The sequence below is a fragment of the Sminthopsis crassicaudata genome, chromosome 2, assembly GCF_048593235.1.
Source record: "Sminthopsis crassicaudata isolate SCR6 chromosome 2, ASM4859323v1, whole genome shotgun sequence".
Taxonomy (NCBI): domain Eukaryota; kingdom Metazoa; phylum Chordata; class Mammalia; order Dasyuromorphia; family Dasyuridae; genus Sminthopsis; species Sminthopsis crassicaudata.
Window position 1 is genome coordinate 546,426,652 of NC_133618.1, and position 19,811 is coordinate 546,446,462.

The 19,811-nt window shown below is 36.8% G+C and overlaps 1 protein-coding gene across 2 annotated transcripts in view; it reads left to right on the forward strand.

The window, feature by feature from the left end:
* The window catches only part of ANXA2 (annexin A2), a 57,167-nt gene that overhangs the window by 24,304 nt on the left and 13,052 nt on the right, over positions 1-19,811 (forward strand). For both annotated transcript variants that reach the window (XM_074294943.1, XM_074294944.1), the window contains exon 4: positions 16,609-16,703. In XM_074294943.1, the coding sequence (XP_074151044.1) occupies positions 16,609-16,703 (95 nt within the window). The remainder of the gene's footprint in view (positions 1-16,608; positions 16,704-19,811) is intronic.

Below are 19,811 nucleotides of genomic sequence, written 5' to 3' on the forward strand. Positions count from 1 at the left end.
GTTTTAAGACTCCACTCCCCTCCCCTACTCTAAAGTTGGTAAACATTTATTGAGTACCTCCTGTGTTCTAGGCATTGTGCCAAGTACTGGACATAAAAATAGGAAAGACAGGACTGCCCTCAAGAAACTTAGTCAAATGGGGAAAAACATCACATAAAGAGAAGCTGAAAAAATGGGAGAGAAGGCTGGGAACCAAAGGACAAAGGGGCAGAAGAAGTCCATAGAACTGTAGTAGTGAGAAATGAAGAGATGTCTGGCTTTGCCCCTCCTTCAGGGCAGCTTCTTCCAGCTTTGAGAGTACTGTGGCTCCTGAGAAAGCCTTAAAGTGTTTGTATTTCCCCTCTAGGTACTCACCCTCTCCTGAAAATGATGGTCTGTAACTCTGCTGATTTGGGATAGGGGTTGGGGCTCTCTGCTTAAAAAATAATAAATGCATAGGGTCATAAATCACGTTATACATGAGGAAACATTTCACAAACTGAGAATAAAAGAGGGGAAGTAAATTATTCAAGATCATAGTTGTTTGGTAAGCTTTTGAGGCAGGATCTGAATGAACTGTGAAAAGTTAAAGGAGATTTAAGCTTCTAATTTTTGATGCTTTAAGGCCCCTCTCCTCCCCTCTCCCAATATTCTCATGTGAGTTTGGGCAGGGTATGTGCCTTTAGACACCCATGAGGAAATTGAACTGGATTCCAGAAGGCTTGTCTCATCACTCTCCCTCCTAACGGCTAGTTCTCATTCTGTGAGAAACAAAGAAAGGGTGTGGCCTGCTTTCCTGAAACTGTACACCCAGCCCCCTCCCCACCCCAGTGTAGGACCTGGGTGTGCCTAGAGCCCTGTGGTTTGCCAACATGCCATTGCAGAAACATGCTCAGCGTCTAACAGTTAACTCATCCAAAAGACACACAGCTTTCAGTGAGCCTGGAACAAAGCCTTCTTTTATCCCTGCATGAGAAATCTTTCAGTGCACTGGAATGTGAAGGGTCCATAAAACCACCCTCGTCAGCATAGAAATTCTCATGATACCTTTTCTTTCCCACTCTGTATTAACAGGAAATAATCAAAGGTTCTTCCTCATACAGAGTCTGGTTAGCTAGACTCCGGACTAAGAACTTCAGATTTATTCCAATGCAGCTGCCATTTCCTACCTGCTTTTTATAATTGGGAAGAACTTTCAGCAATGAGAGCCCAAGCGGTCCTTTGGTGATGATTGTATGTTCAGCTGAAACTTCTCAAATTCGGTTGCAGACACTCACTGCCTTCTCTTGAAGATTCAGCTATCAGGGCTTTCAGAGGGTTCTAGCCGGCACATTTAGCTTTCCTATAAAATGTCCTGTCCATTCAAGAATATCAAATATCCGCTATATGCAGCCTGAGAGGCAGGGTGATATAGTGGATAAAATTGGTCTCTGAGGCCCTTCTGGTTGAGTGACTCATATCATTTCTGTGTCCTAGGCAACTGGTTACTTTCAGAGCACTTGCTAATCTACCTTGGTGGAGAGAATTCACAGAATCAAAAATTTGAGAGTTAGAAGAGACTTCAGTGGCCATCTATCCCACATGAAAGTAATCTCTACTATAACATGCTTACCAAGTGGGCACTCCCTACATAGATAAAATCATAAGTCTGGTCCAGAAAGGAAAAAAAAATACTACTTTACTGTTCAAGAGTGAGGAAGATACATAAAACACAGCCCCTGCCCTAAAGAATATTTTTAATTGGTAGAAGGAAGAGTGCATAAGCACAGAGAGAACGCCCTCCAAATCAAATTGATTAAATGACTAAGAAAAGCATAAAGAGAGCAGAACACTTCTTTCTTGTATGATTTTACTTCATCCAGAAACCTGAGGTGATGTCACTGACATTCTTATGAACACTGCCTCATGGAAAGTTACAGGTGCTAGAGAAATAAACCTGGAAGCCTGGAAGAGAGTCTTATTAAGTGTGTAATATGTTTATAAAGTTAGTAAAGCCTATTTGTAGTCTCACAACTTGTTTGTATAGTTTTTCCCCCCGTGGAAAATGTAGCCAGAGTCTAAAACTAGAATAAACCCTTTTTTTTTTTGGCAAAGTTTCAGATTTTTGCATGATTAAGACTAGAAAATTTTATTTGGCAATTGTATGCAATACTCTTTTTAAAATAGATTTTTTTATTGATCTTTTATTTTTCTTTAACATTGCCTACATTTTACTCTTATATCTTTCCCAGAGAGCCACTTAAAAAAATCTGTTCGCATATCTTTATTTTAAAATTTTTTCAATTATATATAGACGATTATTAGCATTAAGTGTTTATTTTTATAAAATTTTTCTCCCTTTCTCCTTCCCCTCCCCTCTTCTTAAAATAGGTAACGTGCAATCATGGAAAACATCTCCATATTAGTCAATACTTTTTAAAATATTTTTTTTCTTTTCCCCAATTACATGTAAACACAATCTATGATATTCTAGTAGAGGCAGCTATGTGGGCCAGTCCTACCTCTGACACCCACTGGCAGTGTGACTGTGGTAAAGAACTAGCCCTCTCACTCCCCCAAGAAATTCCTTAAGACTATAAGAAATAGAACAGCTGCTGACCTATGTACCCTGGAATTTCCCTACATTGATGAAATCATACTTCTGAAAGTAAAGCCCCAAACTCATAATACACAATGCAATATGATCTTGAACAACCCATAAATGTCTTGTGGTGTTTGTCAAGTAATATTTCCAAGTGCAAACCCCAGTTGTCCTAAGTATTAACTGTAAGATTTTTTTTTCTCTTTAAAGTCATTAGCTCATTGTCTTTAAAAGTTTTTTTTGGTTTCTCTTTCCAACATGTATCTTGATTCCTTTTCCTTGTATATATCCCCCTTGATAACTAATTTGAAAAATGATTAGATCCAAATCTCACCTTCTCCAGGAATTTTTTCCTATAGTTATATTTGGGAACAGATTCCATAGTATTACTTGTTGTTCCCCCCTAACATTTCCCTCCTTCCAATTCTAGGAAACTAGTCACTTTAGCATGGGTATGTGGCTTACTATTTAGTCTTCAGCTAGCATTCACTACAATAATAGTTACAGGTTTGCAAAATTATTTAGAAGTATAATCCCATTTTATTTGTACAACAATGCAGGTAAATGCTCCTATTATTTCCATAGTACAGATGAGTAGACTGAGGTCTACTCAGATTAAGTGAAGTTGCCCAAAGTGTCACAACTAGTGTCTGGAGGTGAATTTGAATTCAGGTCTTCCTAATTCCATGCCCAGAACTGGTCACTGTGCACCTAATCACCTCATTATTTCTGGAAGAAGGGGGAGAGAGGATGGTCATGAGAAGGAAATGCGTGGCTGATCATATAGCTACTGAAACTATCAGAGTTGGACCTTCAACTGAAAGGAAACTGCTCTTTTGACTCTCACATAGCCTTTAGAAATGTTAAGGCAGAAAGGATATAAAAAGGATAAATAGGGTTTCATCCCTTCCTGACATCATTTCCTTAAGGATGAGGTTGTTGCTCTGCTTTATAATGCTAGTGCTCATTAAGTTGCCATCATAGAAATCCAGCTGTTGTGGACTGGTCCTCCAGAACTGTAACCAAAAAACCTAGTGTTTTAGAACCAGGAAAGAATGAAGTAAGCCAACCAAATTTGGGGTGTGTGTGGGTGGTAGGTAGTCAGAATGGACAAATAGGGATCCAAAAAGAGTGGGGTATGGCAGTGGTGTAAACCTCAAATAGAAACAGCCATATGGAAGAAACCCTTTGGGACCCACTTGACTTACAAAACTGATATTGACTACCTACATTCTACTGTATTTTTATTTATTTTATTAAATATTTCCCAGTTATATTTTGATTTGGTTCAGACCCCACTTGCAGGTAGAGACTGGGATGCCTATGGTTTTACTTCTCTGGTATACAATGGGGTAAAGTAGATCCCAGTTCTACCTCTGAGTACTTCTGTCATTGATCTTCTCTGGGCGTTAAGTTCCTTATCTGTAAATGAGGCAGTCGAGTTAGATGGCCTCTATGCTCCCAGTTCTTAGTCTGTGACCCTGAGAAGATGGCAGTTTAAAGAATAAACAGGAGAATAGCCCATAGTATAGACCAGTTGGTAATTATAGTTGATATTTATATTGTGCTTTAAATCTTGCAAAGTGCCTTCCAGTCATTATCTTATTTGATCCTCAAAATGAGCCACTGTAGTATTGCAGACTTCTCCATTTTATGGATCAAAAGACTGATTTGCTTAAAAATCACTTTTCACTAAAAGTGAAGTGGGGACAGGATTTGAACCCATTTCCATCCTGTTTAAGGCCAAAGTTCTCAGCACTATACCAAACTAAGCAGTAGAAGAAAGGAAGGAAGGAAGAAAACCCTTTCTGAAGAGATATATACAGTGTGTACAAATATAAATACAAGATGAGAGGGAGAGAGAGAGAGAGAGAGAGAGAGAGAGAGAGAGAGAGAGAGAGAGAGAGAGAGAGAGAGAGAGAGAGAGAGAGAGAGAGAGAGAGAGAGAGGAGAGAAAGAACACATACCAACACGAACAGGGAGGAGATAAGGGGAAGGCTTCATGAAAGTGGCAGTCCTGGAATTGAATCTTGAAGGAATATAAAAGTTCTTGAGGGGAGTAGTGAATAAAGAGCTCTAGGCCTCAAGGATGCAAGGTTGAGAACCTTCCAATTATCTCATAGGAGCACGATGGACCCAACTGATGGTCTTCTGAGTTCTTTAATAAAAACTTAGAGAATGTCCTTTCCCTTTTAAATGAAAAGCTCTTATTCTAAATTCTAGGATTGGATGATTTTTTCTTCATCCTCAGAAAGGCAAGCTGCAGTATCCAAGACAATTGTGCTTTTGAATTGCAAGGCAACCACAAAACACCATGCTACCTATTTCTCCTACCTTTTGCATACTATACTACTCATCCTGGACTCTTTCACCTCCTTAGAAGATTTTGAGATTTTAATAATTGCTAGTTAATTAGGAAGTGATTGTGGTTCATCCTTTTATCTTTTTAATTGTGGATTGCCTAGAGGCAAACCAAACCTGGACAATGAATGGTTTGGAACTAGTTGGTGACACTGGGTAAGTGAATGTACCTGTTTGGTTGGTGTTTGGTTGGGCAGCCATCTAGGGCAGAAACTTAATCTCAGTGGCCCCCTTAGAGACGTGGAACTTTTTTTTTTTTTTAATAGAAAGGATTTCAATTTTTGCTATTTGGTTCCCAATTGGGGGACCTAGCTTTTTTTTATGTTTATGGTAGTTAAAACAGCTTTATTGGAAAAAGCTAGATAGTAACACATATGTTCTTTCCTTTAGATAAACTACTGTTCCTAGCCTTAATTTATCTACTTAGAAATAGAGTAAAGCCTTGCAAAAGTATTATTATTGTCTAATTAACAAGAGGCTCCTTAGGCTTAAAGCTGTAGGAGTTTCACGGTCTAAATTGGCCTGGGGTTAAATATATACTATGCAGGATACAACACAGCTGTGAATGGTTTACCATATGGGTCGAAAAAAACTAGAAAGGAAAGTCAGCTAAATGAGTAAAGGATGAATCTAGACTACACAAAATAGATTGTAATTAGCAGCAACACAACCCCGGAGTTACTTTAAGTGCCAATAAATGAGTACAGCTTTGGTTTCTTTCTGGAATGCTAGGATAATGAGTGGTCCTATTATTGCCACTTTTGATTTTAGCAGGATTTGTGCTCTCCGGAAAGGATGCAAAAATCAGCCGATGTTCTTTATGAGCATGAGTATAGAATAACTGCAGTGAGTTTCTGTGCTTATCTTGTGTTTTTTTTTTTTTTCTTTTTTGTGAGAACTTTAAAAATGGAACCAATCAAAGCATACCCTAAACAACCAAACCTCAATCTTAACTTAAAGGAAGTTATTATAGATATTGTTGGCATAGTATCTGGACCTGGGGATATTTCAACAATGAGCATTTGAATACCTTTTTAAAACTTTTTCAATATACAAAGATAGTTTTCAACATTCAAGAACTTTTAAAAAATTTATTATTTTTTAATTAATTAATTTATATTTTAGCTTTTTATTTACAAAACATATGCATGGGTAATTTTTCAGCATTGACCCTTTGGAACTTTCTGTTCCAATTTTTCCCCTCCTTCCCCCCACCCTCTCCTCTAGGTGGCAGGTAGACCAATACCTATTAAATATGTTAAAGTAAATGTTAAATACAACATATATATATATACATACATACATACACACATACATATTTATATAGTCATCTTGCTGCACAAGAAAAATCAGATTTAGAAATAAGGTAAAAACCTGAGAAGGAAAACAAAAATGCAAGCGGGCAATAACAGAAGAAGTGGAAATGCTATGTTGTGGTCCACATTCATTTCCCAAAATTCTTTTGCTGGGTGTAGCTGGTTCTCTTCATTACTGAACAATTGGAACTTATTTGGTTCATCTCATTGTTGAAGAGAGCCAAATCCATTAGAATTGATCATCATAGTATTTCAACATTGATCCTTGCAAAACTTTGTTTTGCAAATTTTTTCTCTTTTCCTTCCCTCCACCTTCCTTCCCTAGACAGCAAATTATCCAATATATGTTAAAAGTATAGTTCTTATATACATATTTCCACAATTATCATGCTGCATAAGAAAAATGAGATCAAAAAGAAAAAAAATGAGAAAGAAAACAAAAAGCAAGCAAAGAACAAAAAAGAGATGAAAATACTAAGTTGTGATCCACATTCAGTCCCCATTAGTCCTCCTCCTAGATGCAGATGGCTCTTTCCTTCACAAGCCTATTGGAATATACTCATCTCATTGTTGAAAAGAGCCATGTCCATCAGAATTGATCATCACATAATTTTGTTGCTGTGTACAATGATCTCTTGGTTCTACTCACTTAGCATCAGCTCATGCAAGTTTCTTCAGGACTCTCTTCTTAGAGAAGAATTATGGAATACCTTTTTTTTTAAAGTGAATAATTATAATAATAATTAAGCCAGAAGAAAGGCATAACTCAATGCAGTATTATTTTTCATTGATGGTATACTCTGGGAAGATCAGGAACCAATCTTTTTGAAAAAAATTAACCAAGCTTTTGTGAGAATGTCAATAAGAAAAGTCTCTTTCTGCCCATTGGCTTGAAGCCTAGAGTCTTTGCAAGGTTAGTTTCCCTCTCAGATGACACTGCTAATGGAAAGGAGTGGGCCAGAGCCCAGTTGCTGAGAACATATCCCATTGTATTATGGTACTTCAGAGTTCTCATCTTACATCAATGCCAGGAGCAATAGAAAGGAATCATGAACATAGCCACCTTTGCACTATGGGTACCAGTTTCTTGGATGAGTGTATTTGCTGTTTATGTGACAATCCTGAATGCCAAAACACTGGGCCAAATATGCTAACATGAATAGATAATGGAATTCAGAGTGCTTTTTTAGTTGTAGGTTTCAGTTCTAACATCCTTCTTTCCCCCCTCATTCCTTCCTAGACTGCTTTGTAAACTTTTATCTTTTTTTCCACATCTGAAATTCCAGTGGTAACACTTCCCAGATAAGGTGACCATTATTTGTTGTTCTAAGTGTATTTCAATTAAAAGAAAAATTTCAATTGGGAAGTACATGTTGATTTCCTTTTTACCATTTACAATTTTGATTTCCTCTTAAATTTGGGTCTTAGATTTGTCAGGTTACTTTATTTCTGGCCAGTATCATCTTTGCCATTTTATTTATTTGGTACTTTATGATCTCCTAGGAGCTCTGTTTTAATAGTATGTTTAGAAGCAGCATGTCATTGTTGGATAAAGCCTTAGATGTCAGGAAAAACTGGTCAAATCCTGCCTAAGATATTTCAAAGCTTCAGGATCATGAGTGGGCAGGGTTACAGCCCTAGCTTCCTCATCTACAAGATAGAAATGAAGATATCTATATCCCCTACCTTTTGAGGGAGTCAAATTAGGTAATATAGATAAAACAGAAGCCTTTCAGTCCAAACCACATCCTGAGGTCCTCTACTTATCTCCTAGATTTTGCCTTCTTGACCTGTTCTTGGGGAATTCTCTGCTTTGTTACTTGTTTGATGTATATTTTCCAAATTGTCATTTGGTCTTGCTAATTTGATAATTATAGTGTAATCTTCTGGCAAAAGACTAGATCCCTTCTTTCTTCTTCTACCAGATAACAGTTCACTGCTTTAAGAGTTGATGGCAGGAGACAATTACTCAACTTTGTCCAAACTGCTGATGCAATTCTAAATGGGAATTTTAGGCCAAGTGACCTGAGAGGTTGATGCCATAGTAGACTAATAAGGACAGTATTGGGGGTAAGGGCAAATAGGACCTCTCTAAATTCACATGACAGATAATAAAGAAGCTGCCTAATTTTCAGATGAATACAACTTATCCTGGTCATAGCAATATTCTTTGGAGAAGAAGAAATCTTTCTTACCCCACCCTAAGTTATATATAAAATTATGAATCACTCTCATCTTTGCCACTGAATTCTGACCTATTAATTTCTTTTTTTTTTTTGACCTTTTTATTTTATTTTATTATATATATATATTTTATAATATTATCCCTTGTATTCATTTTTCCAAATTACCCCCCCTCCCTCTATTCCCTCCCCCCGACGACAGGCAATACCATACATTTTACATGTGTTACAATATAGTCTAAGTACAATACATGTGTGTGAATATCATTTTCTTGTTGCACAATAAACATTAGAATCCGAAGGTACATGCAACCTGGGCAGACAGATATTAGTGCTAACAATTTACATTCACTTCCCAGTGTTTCTTCTCTGGGTGTAGCTACCTCTGTCCATCATTGATCAACTGGAAGTGAGTTGGATCTTCTTTATGTTGAAGATTTCCACTTCCATCAGAATACATCCTCATACAGTATTGTTGTTGAAGTGTACAGTGATCTTCTGGTTCTGCTCATTTCACTCAGCATCAGTTGATTTAAGTCTCTCCAACCCTCTCTGTATTCCTCCTGCTGGTCATTTCTTACAGAGCAATAATATTCCATAACCTTCATATACCACAATTTACCCAACCATTCTCCAACTGATGGACATCCATTCATCTTCCAGTTTCTAGCTACAACAAAAAGAGCTGCCACAAACATTTTGGCACATATATGTTTCTTTCCGCTCTTTAGTATTTCTTTGGGATATAATCCCAGTAGTAGCGCTGCTGGGTCAAAGGGTATGCACAGTTTGATAACTTTTTGGGCATAATTCCAGATTGCTCTCCAGAATGGCTGGATTCTTTCACAACTCCACCAGCAATGTATTAGTGTCCCAATTTCCCCACATCCCCTCCAACATTTGTCATTATTTGTTCCTGTCATCTTAGCCAATCTGACAGGTGTGTAGTGGTATCTCAGAGTGGTCTTAATTTGCATTTCTCTGATCAGTAGTGATTTGGAACACTCTTTCATGTGAGTGGAAATAGTTTCAATTTCTTCCTCTGAGAATTGTCTGTTCATATCCCTTGACCATTTATCAATTGGAGAATGGTTCGGTTTCTTATAAATTATCTGACCTATTAATTTCTTTGGTGATTGTCATTATATAGCTCATGCTTTCATTTCCATTAGACATTCTTTTAATAGTTTTCCAAGAGGGAAAGCATAATTGGCTTCATTGCCTCAAATCCCTCCCTGATGCCAAAGAAAGTTTTCTAAGATGTAGAATCTGATTATCCCATTCTCCTACTTAATATGCTCCAGGGGCTCCTCATTACTGCAAGGCATAGGTAATCCTAACCCTTAACTAAACCTGTGATTTTACTGATATAGGAAACTCTTGGATGAGAAAAACTCCCTCTACTAATGTTGGTCAGTACTATTTTGAAAGATTATAGTCTTTGAACACCAATAGATTAAGGGATTTGACCAGATCAAATACAAACTCCTCTGCTGGGCAGGTAGAGCTCTATATAATCTGGCTGTCCTTTCTGTTCAGTCTTTTTACATATCACTCCATTTCATAGTTCAGACATGATGACTTACTATTCCTCAGATGTTCTTTCATTTCCCCTACAGTGCTTGGTACTGGTTTCTCCCCAAACTTAGAATGCTCTGCTATTATCTCGGCCTCTGAATCCCAGGGGCTTAACTTAAACATCCCCCAAGAACCTTCCCTTCCAGAGTTACCTTCTATATACTTCTTATGTGTCTTGTAGATGCCATTTTTTTTTTTTTTGTATATGTTGTATTTCCCTTTAGAGCATAAGCACCTTGAGGGAGAGGGCTGCTAGTATATTCTTTGTAGGCCAAAATCTTAGTTTAATGCCTGGTGCATGTTTAATAAATGCTTGCTGATTGATTGATAATTGGTTTACCCACTTACTGAACTAGAACATTTTTAATTGTAAAAGATGTTCAGGGAGAGAATCAAGGAACATTTTCCATTCCCTCAAAAAAAAAAAAAAATACACATACATTCCCAAGCATTTTTTGACCACTCCTTACTTATCTTGGAGTAAAGATTATATTTACAAAATTCCTGATAAGATCTGACCAGAAACCATAATTGTCTCATAATTTAGATAAGAAAAGGTTCTGAATGCAGGATGTTGGCCAGGCCTTTGCCCCACAGCAAGTGCTGCTCCCCTAACTCCTACTGTTTCCTGGACTCTATAGAGAACAGAAATGAGATCCATTTTCTTTGTATCATCAGTATCTCCCAGGAGATGTGAGTCAGCTTCCTGTCAGTATGGTCTGCTTGTTCTTTGCCACTAAAAACACACATTTTCCATAAAATTCCATACTAGGAATTAGTTTGGGATTTCCATCCACAAAATTGAGCAGAAAACACTTCGCAGGCTGATTTTGTGGGATTGATATATTGTGGGGGGAAAAAAAATTAAGCTTAAGATCTCCTTTACTGTTGAAAAATTCTGAAGCTGGTTCAGGGTAGGGTGGGGCTGGAGAAACATGATGACTCATTCATCTTCAAGATTGAAAAGCCTATGGCCTGGCTTGGGCTTTTAACTCAGAATGTACCAAATGCCTTGGTATTGGCTCAATTGAATCAAACAAGCATTTGTTAAACACTTACTATGGTAGACTGATGAAATTACTATGATGATGCAATCTCAGTTCCTGGCCAGAAAAAAAGAATATACCAACTACTGAAGCTACAAAGACAAATATGAAATAGGATCTCCCCAACCTCCCCCAAGATAGTCAAATGCTGGTGGGGAAGGGAGGTGAGAATAAAATATACACAGATAAGTAAATACAAAGGAATTTTTTTGAGGGTGATTGGGTAGGTGGGAAGAGCTCTAACAGCTCAGAGGATGAAGCACACAGGAGGTGAACTGAGCCTTGAAGAAAGGTGGAGGTGAAGGGAAGCATTTAGACTTGGCAAAAGTGAGAGATAAGATGTTGCATAAGGCAGGGCTTCTTTAACTTTTTCCACTCATGACCCCATTTAACCCAAGAAATTTTTATCCAACCCCATATATGAAAACATAAAATATATAAAGTAGGTATACAAATGCAAAATTTACTGATCATAAATCATCATTTCCTGACTTCTATATTCAGTTATATGACCCCATATAGTCTTGTGACCCACAGTTTAAGAAGCTTGGCAATAAGGGAATCTGGTCCTAGGCTTTTGGAACCCTGGAAGACAATTTTTGTCTTGCATGTATACATATATTGTATTTAATTTATACTTTAACATACTTAACATGTATTGGTCAACCTGCTATCTGGGGGGGGGGGCGGGGAAGGAGGGAAAAAAATTAGAAAAAAAGGTTTGGCAATTGTCAATGTTGTAAAACTACCCATTCATATATCTGGTAAATAAAAACTATTAATAAAAAAATTTTTTGTCTTGGTTGTCACATGAATGTTTCAAAGAGAAAAACCTTTAGGAACTCCATGTCATATTCTGATTTAAGATGGCAAATAAAGCCTGTTATCTTCATAAGTATTCTAAAACAAAACACACCAAATTAAAAACAAAAAGAATACCAACTTTGCAAAAGATATTTCAAAAATTATACTTGGCTTGTAAACATTTACATCAATCGTAACACCATGTGTTTTTGAATGTGCCTTCATTAATTAAGTCTCTTTCTAGGAAGATGAGAAAATTCAAGCATTTGCTTGAAATCTGTCTGTACTAGGAATTTATGTTCATGAGAAGCAAATGAAAAATGGATTGTTAATGAATATATGTTTGTGTATATATATATATATATATATATATATATATATGAAATTAATTTTATCAATATCTCTTGTTTTTATATCACCTTAATTTCCAAATATATTCTTCTCCCCCTCTTCCTAAGTGATTGTCTCTTGCTCCAATAAATTAAAAAAAGGCAAAAAAAAAACCCAAAAACAGTTTGGTAAAACTAACCCAACATTTCAATGAAGTCTGACAGTAAATGTAATGTCCTGCACCTTGTATTTTTTTACCTCTACAAAGAAGGGAGGAATAAGGGAGAATCCTGATTTTTCATCTTTTCTAAGGGGATAATCTCAGTCTTTGCAGTTTTACAACATTTGGGGTTTTTTATTTGCTAGCTTGTTTTCCATTTACATTGTTGTAATCATGGTATATATTGTTTTTTTTTTTGCTTCTGTTTATGTCACTGTATATTAATTCATATATTTTTCTATGGTTTTCCAAGCTCTCCAAATTTATTTTTTCTTATTGTTTAATAATTTTATTTCATTCATCATGTACTATAATTTTTTTAGCCATTTCCTTATATCAGCCTTGTTTTTAGTTCTTTGCTACTACAAAAACACATTGATCTGAATTTCCAAATGATGTATATTAATTCAGCCTGGGGTCTTTTCTCCAAGCTTCTCTCTTCCCTCCATTTTAATAAGCTCCAGATATGGCCTTGGCACACAGTACAGCAAGAAACTATTCTGAAATCTGATTAAGAACTGAAGAGGTTTCCTTGGAAGTTGAATTATTAGGGAATGAAAATCAATTTTCATAAGGTCAACTCCCTTCTCTTTTCTGAGCCTCGGTTTCCTTTCCTTTTAAATGGGGACAATAACACACCCACTACCTTTCATTACATAGTTGCTGGGAAAATTAAAGTATCATATCAGTTCATGATTTTGTCAGTGTAGTAACATTCTCCAACATAGATAGATGCATGACCTAGTTAGATAAGTTCCAGGGAATTGCTTGAGATATGTAGTGTTTGATGACTTGCTTAGCCTCAGCTAAGAAGCATCTGAGATTGGATTTGAATCTAGGTCTTTATGCTTTCTAATCCAGCACTTTGTCCACTCTGACAAGCTGTTCTGCCCTAGATTTGGCACGTGACAATAGAAAGAACCCTGACTAGGTTTGATTTTAGATACCCTAAGTTGAAATCTAAGCTCTGTTATATAGATCTATATATCCAAGGCTATTAAGTAAGGGAGGGAGAGAAAATGAGTGTCTACTGTATACAAGGCACTATGCTAACTATTTCACAAATATTATCTTATTTGAGCTTGTCCATCCTGCTCATTTGCCAATGATGAAATGGAGAGGAAGGAATTAAACCTAGGTCCTCTGTTGTTGTTTTCCCATTGTACTACATAACTTATGTGATCTTGGTTATATCCTTTATCCTGTTTGGACCTTAACATTCTCCACTGTAAAACGAGTGTTGGATCAGTTGGCCTTTGACATCTCTTACTGATCTAAACCAATATTCTTCTATAAAACCTTATTCTGTTTGGTGATTCTATGCCCACATTTTCCATGAACATTTGGAATTAGATGGGTGTAGATCATATCAAGATAGAAGCTCTTCCCAGTGTCTGCTATTAACTTGGCCCTCACTCAGCACTGTTGAAAATGAACATGATGATCTGCAGGGGGAAAAAAAAGTGTGTTCTGTTTTGCATTCTTCACGTACATCCTGGGCTGAAATGATGAGCCATCAGAAGACCCTCACAACTTCAACCTGTTCCAAATAATTTTCCACAGGAATAAGCTGCCTCACAAATTATGGATGGCAAGTGGAAAGGAAGCAGCAGGTCACTGAAGATAAGATGGTTATGTTGCACAGGCAGCCATGTGCATATTTGGTTCTTCTATGAAAGAATGAGTCTCTACTCTAAATGAATCAAACTTAGCAGTCTGCTACCTCCATTTTTTTCCCCATTCCAGTTCAATTTAAAACATGCAGACAATGAACATGCTTGAGAAAAAGCTGATGCAAGGCCAAGTGCCCTGGGAGCTTCTCTTTGCAGAAATAGAATCTATTTAATTGTCTTTGTAGTCAGTGACATTAGCATTTAGGTAATGGATCATATTGTTCCCTTGTAAACTGTCCCAGTGTGTCAGATGCTGCATCTCAGCAGGCCGTTTGCTTGGTAAATAATTTAAGGAAAATGTATTTAGATTGTTTCAGACTATAGTTGTTGCTGATGAACCTCGGGTGGTGTTTTAGTAGGTTGACCCACTGAGATATTGAATTCTGACCATTGATCAATAATGAGAAGCTAAAGAAGAAAAAGCAAGATCTGGACCAGTCCGCATTTCTGAAAATGGGAAGTTCATGTTGCTTACTATGGACTGCAACTGGGAGAATTAGTTCAGCTGTGAATCCTTCCTTTCAGGTCTCATTGTTCAGCTGGAGGGATTCAGGCAAAGGCTACCCCTCTTCCCTTGACAGACTGCTGTAGAAAGTGCAGTCTATGTAAACAGCCTTGAGTGATGACTCTTGGTGACTTTCTCATGTTCCAACTTCCAAAGATTTTTCATTACTTATCTCTGGATAACCATGTGGATGAACTACCTGATACTACTTTCTGGGAAGGGGGTAAGGGGAATGGGGAGGAACTGTCTCTATAACTGAATGTTTTTGTAACATGTATGTAATCCTCTGACTGGGCTGAAACAATTGGGTTCAGTGCTCCCCCCCTTTAAAAAAAACCCATGAGGAATTGTGATTGCTACCTGGATTTTTTTAGTCCAGTGAACTTTTTTCCTTGAATAATTTAGGTACACTTAATTATCAAAATAATCAGGAAATAGTCTGTAATAGCATCCTTACAGATGATAGGATTAAAAAAATCTTCAACAACTTTTATTAATGTTTTTAATGTTTTTGGTTTTACTCTCATAAGCATTTCACTTTATAGTCCCAGCCTTCCTTCCTAAAATCTACCTTTGAACAAAGCAAAAAGAGCTGAGCAAAATCAACATGGGGACTGTGTGCAATAATACATAGAACATTTCCTATGCAGAGTCCCCTACTCCTCCAAGAGTAGAGAAGTGACAAAGATGCAGTTTTAAAAATCTCTTTGTTCTGGCTACTTGAAAAATAAGAGCTAATTTGAGACACTATAATAAAAATAATATAGTGATATATTGTTCTGATGAATCCTTTTATGAAACTTACTCTGAAATGTTACTGTGCCATTTTTACACTCTCTAGCTTATTCTATTTTTGTTCTTTCTGAACTTTATAATTTATTTTAAAGATCACATTGTACCTTCTCTTTGCTCTGTGACTCTTGAAATAAATGGCCTTTGGCCAAAACCAATAAAATTTTGGCCAATGGATTTGTCTTATTACCTACTTTAGAGAAAACTGTTTTGAGTTAGATCTTGTTTTATGTAATTATGTGCCATTTGACATCATCATTTCAACTCACCTGTGGTTTGCACAACTATATGGCAGACAGGGCAAGTCATGGCAAAGATTGTTCATCTGTCCCTTCCTTTTTATATGAAGCAAGTCCATATTTAGTCAAGAAAGGTCTTTTACTTTTTGAATTCTTGAGTTCCTGTGTTCTTAAAGTTAATGGCATCTTGGTGGCATTTCTCATTATATAAAATTGGAAGCTCTCAGATGCTAGGAGGCATTGCTTATCTTTGTAAATACACATGTTCCAATTAAAATAGGTACTAAAATATTTTGGTAGCACTTCAGAACTCCCAATTTAGATTCAATTTAGATTAAAACACTTATTCTTTTTAATAAAGTTTTAAATTGATTATTAAAATTGCCTATTGAAGATTAAAAGCAGTAGAACATTTATTTCCCTCACAAAACAATTTAGTCTTCACTAAGTGTGATTTTAATAATCAATTATGCTATTAAAATACAACTGCCATATCGAATCTAAGAGTCATTTGTCATAACAGTTGTTATAATTATAGAAATTATACCTAGCTGCTTCTATAGCTATAAACCTGTAATAAATATAAATAATTGTCTCCATTAATACAACTTGAAGCTACTATTCTATTAATCTCACTGTTAAGTGGTAATTTGGCGATCTTCATTTAAAATGCCACTGCATCTTTCTTGTTCGGTCCGACTGCTGGAGCCTTACAAATACACCTCCTACTGATGATTCCAGAAAGCAATTTACGAGTAAAATGTTTCTCCCCATGAGTAATTAAACTGTGTCTGTAGATGTGAAGTTTGAGGCTATCAGAAAAGATGAGAACATAAAGGGGGTGGATTGGACAAGGAAATACATGGAAGATAAAGAACAAATATTGTCTTGATGTTCAGATAACCAAATAGTAATGATATTTTCATTAGAAAACTCAATTTGAAATTTTCTAGATGAGACAACTCTGCATTATGCACTGACCAACTTGTGTTTTTCTACAGGGGTCGATGAAGTTACCATTGTCAACATTCTGACAAATCGCAGCAATGAACAGAGGCAGGACATTGCCTTCGCTTATCAGAGAAGGACCAAAAAGGTATTAAAGATTTTGTGTTTTTATTGTAGGAGTTTGGATAACATGGGATTACTTTTCTTGAGAAGAGTTTTGGATCTCCCTCAGTTTCAAACCAAGAGATCACATAAGATTGTTGTTGGATTATAGTTTGTCCAAGGCAGTAGAACTTGGAAACAATGTTTTATTCCTTCTTTTATGTTATTAGAATCTTCTAAGCAAATCCTAAAGGATTTTAGGATTCATTAGTAGAAACCTTATTTCCCTCCTAAATGAAAAACAGAATTTCTAATGCTTGGGGAGAAAGGATTTATACAATTTTTGCTTGGAGGGATAGAATTTAGCGGGTCTTTCTTGAGTAGAATTATATGGTAGATCTTAGAGCTGAAAGGGACCTTAGAGTCATTTTACAAATGAGGAAACTGAGATAAAAAAGAAGTTAAATGATTTATTAAGGAGCACATGGATAATAAATGATGGAATTAAAATTTGAGCCAGGCACCTCAGATTCCAAAGGCAGTGCTCTTCCCAGCATACCATGCCATCTTATTGAGCCTCAAAATGGCATTTTGTTCCTAAAAAAGACCTACTAAGTTATTTCTTTTCCATTAAACTACCTAGAACTAACCAAAGCACCCAGGGTGCTTTTAAAAGAGATCCACAAGGACACACACACAACCTCTGGTTAAGGTGTTTTGTATATTTTTGTCTGTGGTTTTGAAATAACCAAGTGCTTATTCGCCTTTTACTTTGTTGTAGTTTGGCAGTTTTTATTTTTAATGTTTTATTTTTTACTTCTTGTTATTTAGAGAACCTGATTTATTCTTGGGCAGGGTAGTAAATGCAGCTTCCTGCAGCTCACCCTTGACTTCTCCCAGGCAGGTTTTCATTCCTAACAGTGGTCTAAATGAAACAAAGGAATCTCTGTCTGGATGCAAGGGAAATAAAGTGTCTGGGACTCCATAGATCTGATGTGGGACTGATGTGACTATAAGACATCTTTGGGAAGTAGCCAAGTCTTGATAATGTTCCCTCTTCCTGGAGTAGTTGAAAGTAACATAAACAGGGGAACTTCATCTTCTAAGCATTACAATTCCTCTGGAGCTAAGCTTTTATTAATCTACCTTGGTAGAGTCTAGGTGCATGTTTTCTTTCTCTTGTTCCCTGAAGGGATCTGTGAGCAGGTAGAACTGTGTCTCCCTTAAAGGAGAGAATCTCTCTTCAGAAAATGTCCTTGTATTGCTCTCTTAGGCTGTCACCTTTGGAATGTTATTCTGAAACATGACATCTTAAGCTGTATCCCTTTCTTGGGGTGTATGCATGTCAACTGTAGGTCCAAATTTCCAATTACATAACTGCTGAAAAAAGCAGCTTTAACTTAGCTTGGAGGAAAGTGTGATGAGGTCTTAGAGTTACAGCTGCAAGACCCTCTAGTGGAATCACCTTACCATTGTAGATAATTAAATATACTCAATGACCTCAGAGATGTCGCTATGTATAGGGGGAGCTTACTAATAGCAACACTCACAGTTACATTGATTCTTAGTTTCTCTTAGTACTAGGATGGGCAGACCTACTTGATCATTGTAGGATTATTTTCCAGTCTTTTAGAGACCTGTGAGTTATATTTGCTTCCTGCTACAGAGACAGCTTTGTCTGTCTCCCTCCCCCTCCCAAATCCCTTTCTCTTTGCTGAGGAAACTTTTCATCTCTGATGAAAAGGATAATAAACACTTTGAAACAATTTCTGGAGGGAGTAGATAGTGGGAACAAAACCATACTGTATCAAATTAGTATCAAATCAAGAGAAAAAAAGAAAGGCTCCTACAATGTGGAGAGACTTCTGTGAGAATGCTTCTCTGTCCTTTTCTTGTAAAGGTGACAGAATTAATAAATATATCTGTAGTACCAGAAGTATAGACAGTGGCAGGCAAAAACAGGGGAGGATAGTATGGGAAGAGAGTAGAGAGAAAATGTTGTCTAAATCTCAGTTTTATCATTCCCTAGAGGAGACTATCCCAATTAAAAGACTTTGGTATTTGAAAGCAAACAATAATCTTTCAAATAGTGATAATTTGCTTCTTATGCACTGATTTGCATATGGCACATTTGAAAGAATACTCAATTTGGAGTGAGAGAACCTAGGTTGAAATCCTAGTTTCTATCTCTTACTATCTGTGTGAGGTTGGACAAATAACTCAGGAAGGCTTTTCTCGGAATTTTTCAAGTTATCTGATTGGAAATCTGGCCCTGGAGTTCTTTATATACATCTGTATGTACACATGAGCCTCTGTAAAATGAAAGGCTTTGATCAGAGGTGGGACAAAGTAATTTCTAAGTGTTCTGTTGAATGCTGTTGAAAGGACTAAGGTATAGGTAGGAGAGAAGAAAGGAAGGGAGAGACTCATTGAAAGAAGCTAACTTGTTTGAAGTTTTTAGTCAAATAGTGCCAACATCTTTGTCTTTCTTTATTACTCTAAGCTATCTACCAGAAATAGCTTTCCTCTGCAATTAAGCTCCTCCATAAGACCCAGTCTAAAAAAGGGGCATCTTTTATCCATAGCCTTTGCATCCTTATAGAAGAGCGGAGGGATTGCTCTTCATTGCCGGGAACTCTGTTTTGTAACTCTCCAGTTTATTCAGAAGCAAGAGCCTTCTTGATTTTGATTCTTTTCTTATTAGGCAATTGTTTCAATGGGTACCTACCATCTAATGTGGTCTCAAGGAAAAACTGCTTTTGCTGACTTTGGGGCATAGAGAGCAAAGAGCCAAGTGTGATTCTAGCATAGCTGTGGTTCTGGGCTGCTTCAAGTGAATGAGTGGTGGGTGTTAGGTACCTGGCATCTCTTTGTAGGTACAGCTAAGACTCCCCATGTAAGGAATAAAAGAATGTGAAATGGACTTCATCGTATCTCCTTTTGTCTTTAAGATGAATAGGTCTCAGAGAAAAGATCCATTGACAAATTTTTATGGTTTCATAGGACCATAGACCTGGAGTAGAAACCTATATTATATAGGGATTTTCTAATCTAAGTAGCCTCCTGCTTAGCAAAGATGCTTGAATCTTAGGAAGTCATGAGACTACAGTGATGTCTTTACAGCTTTCAAGAATGAAATACAATTTTTCTCATC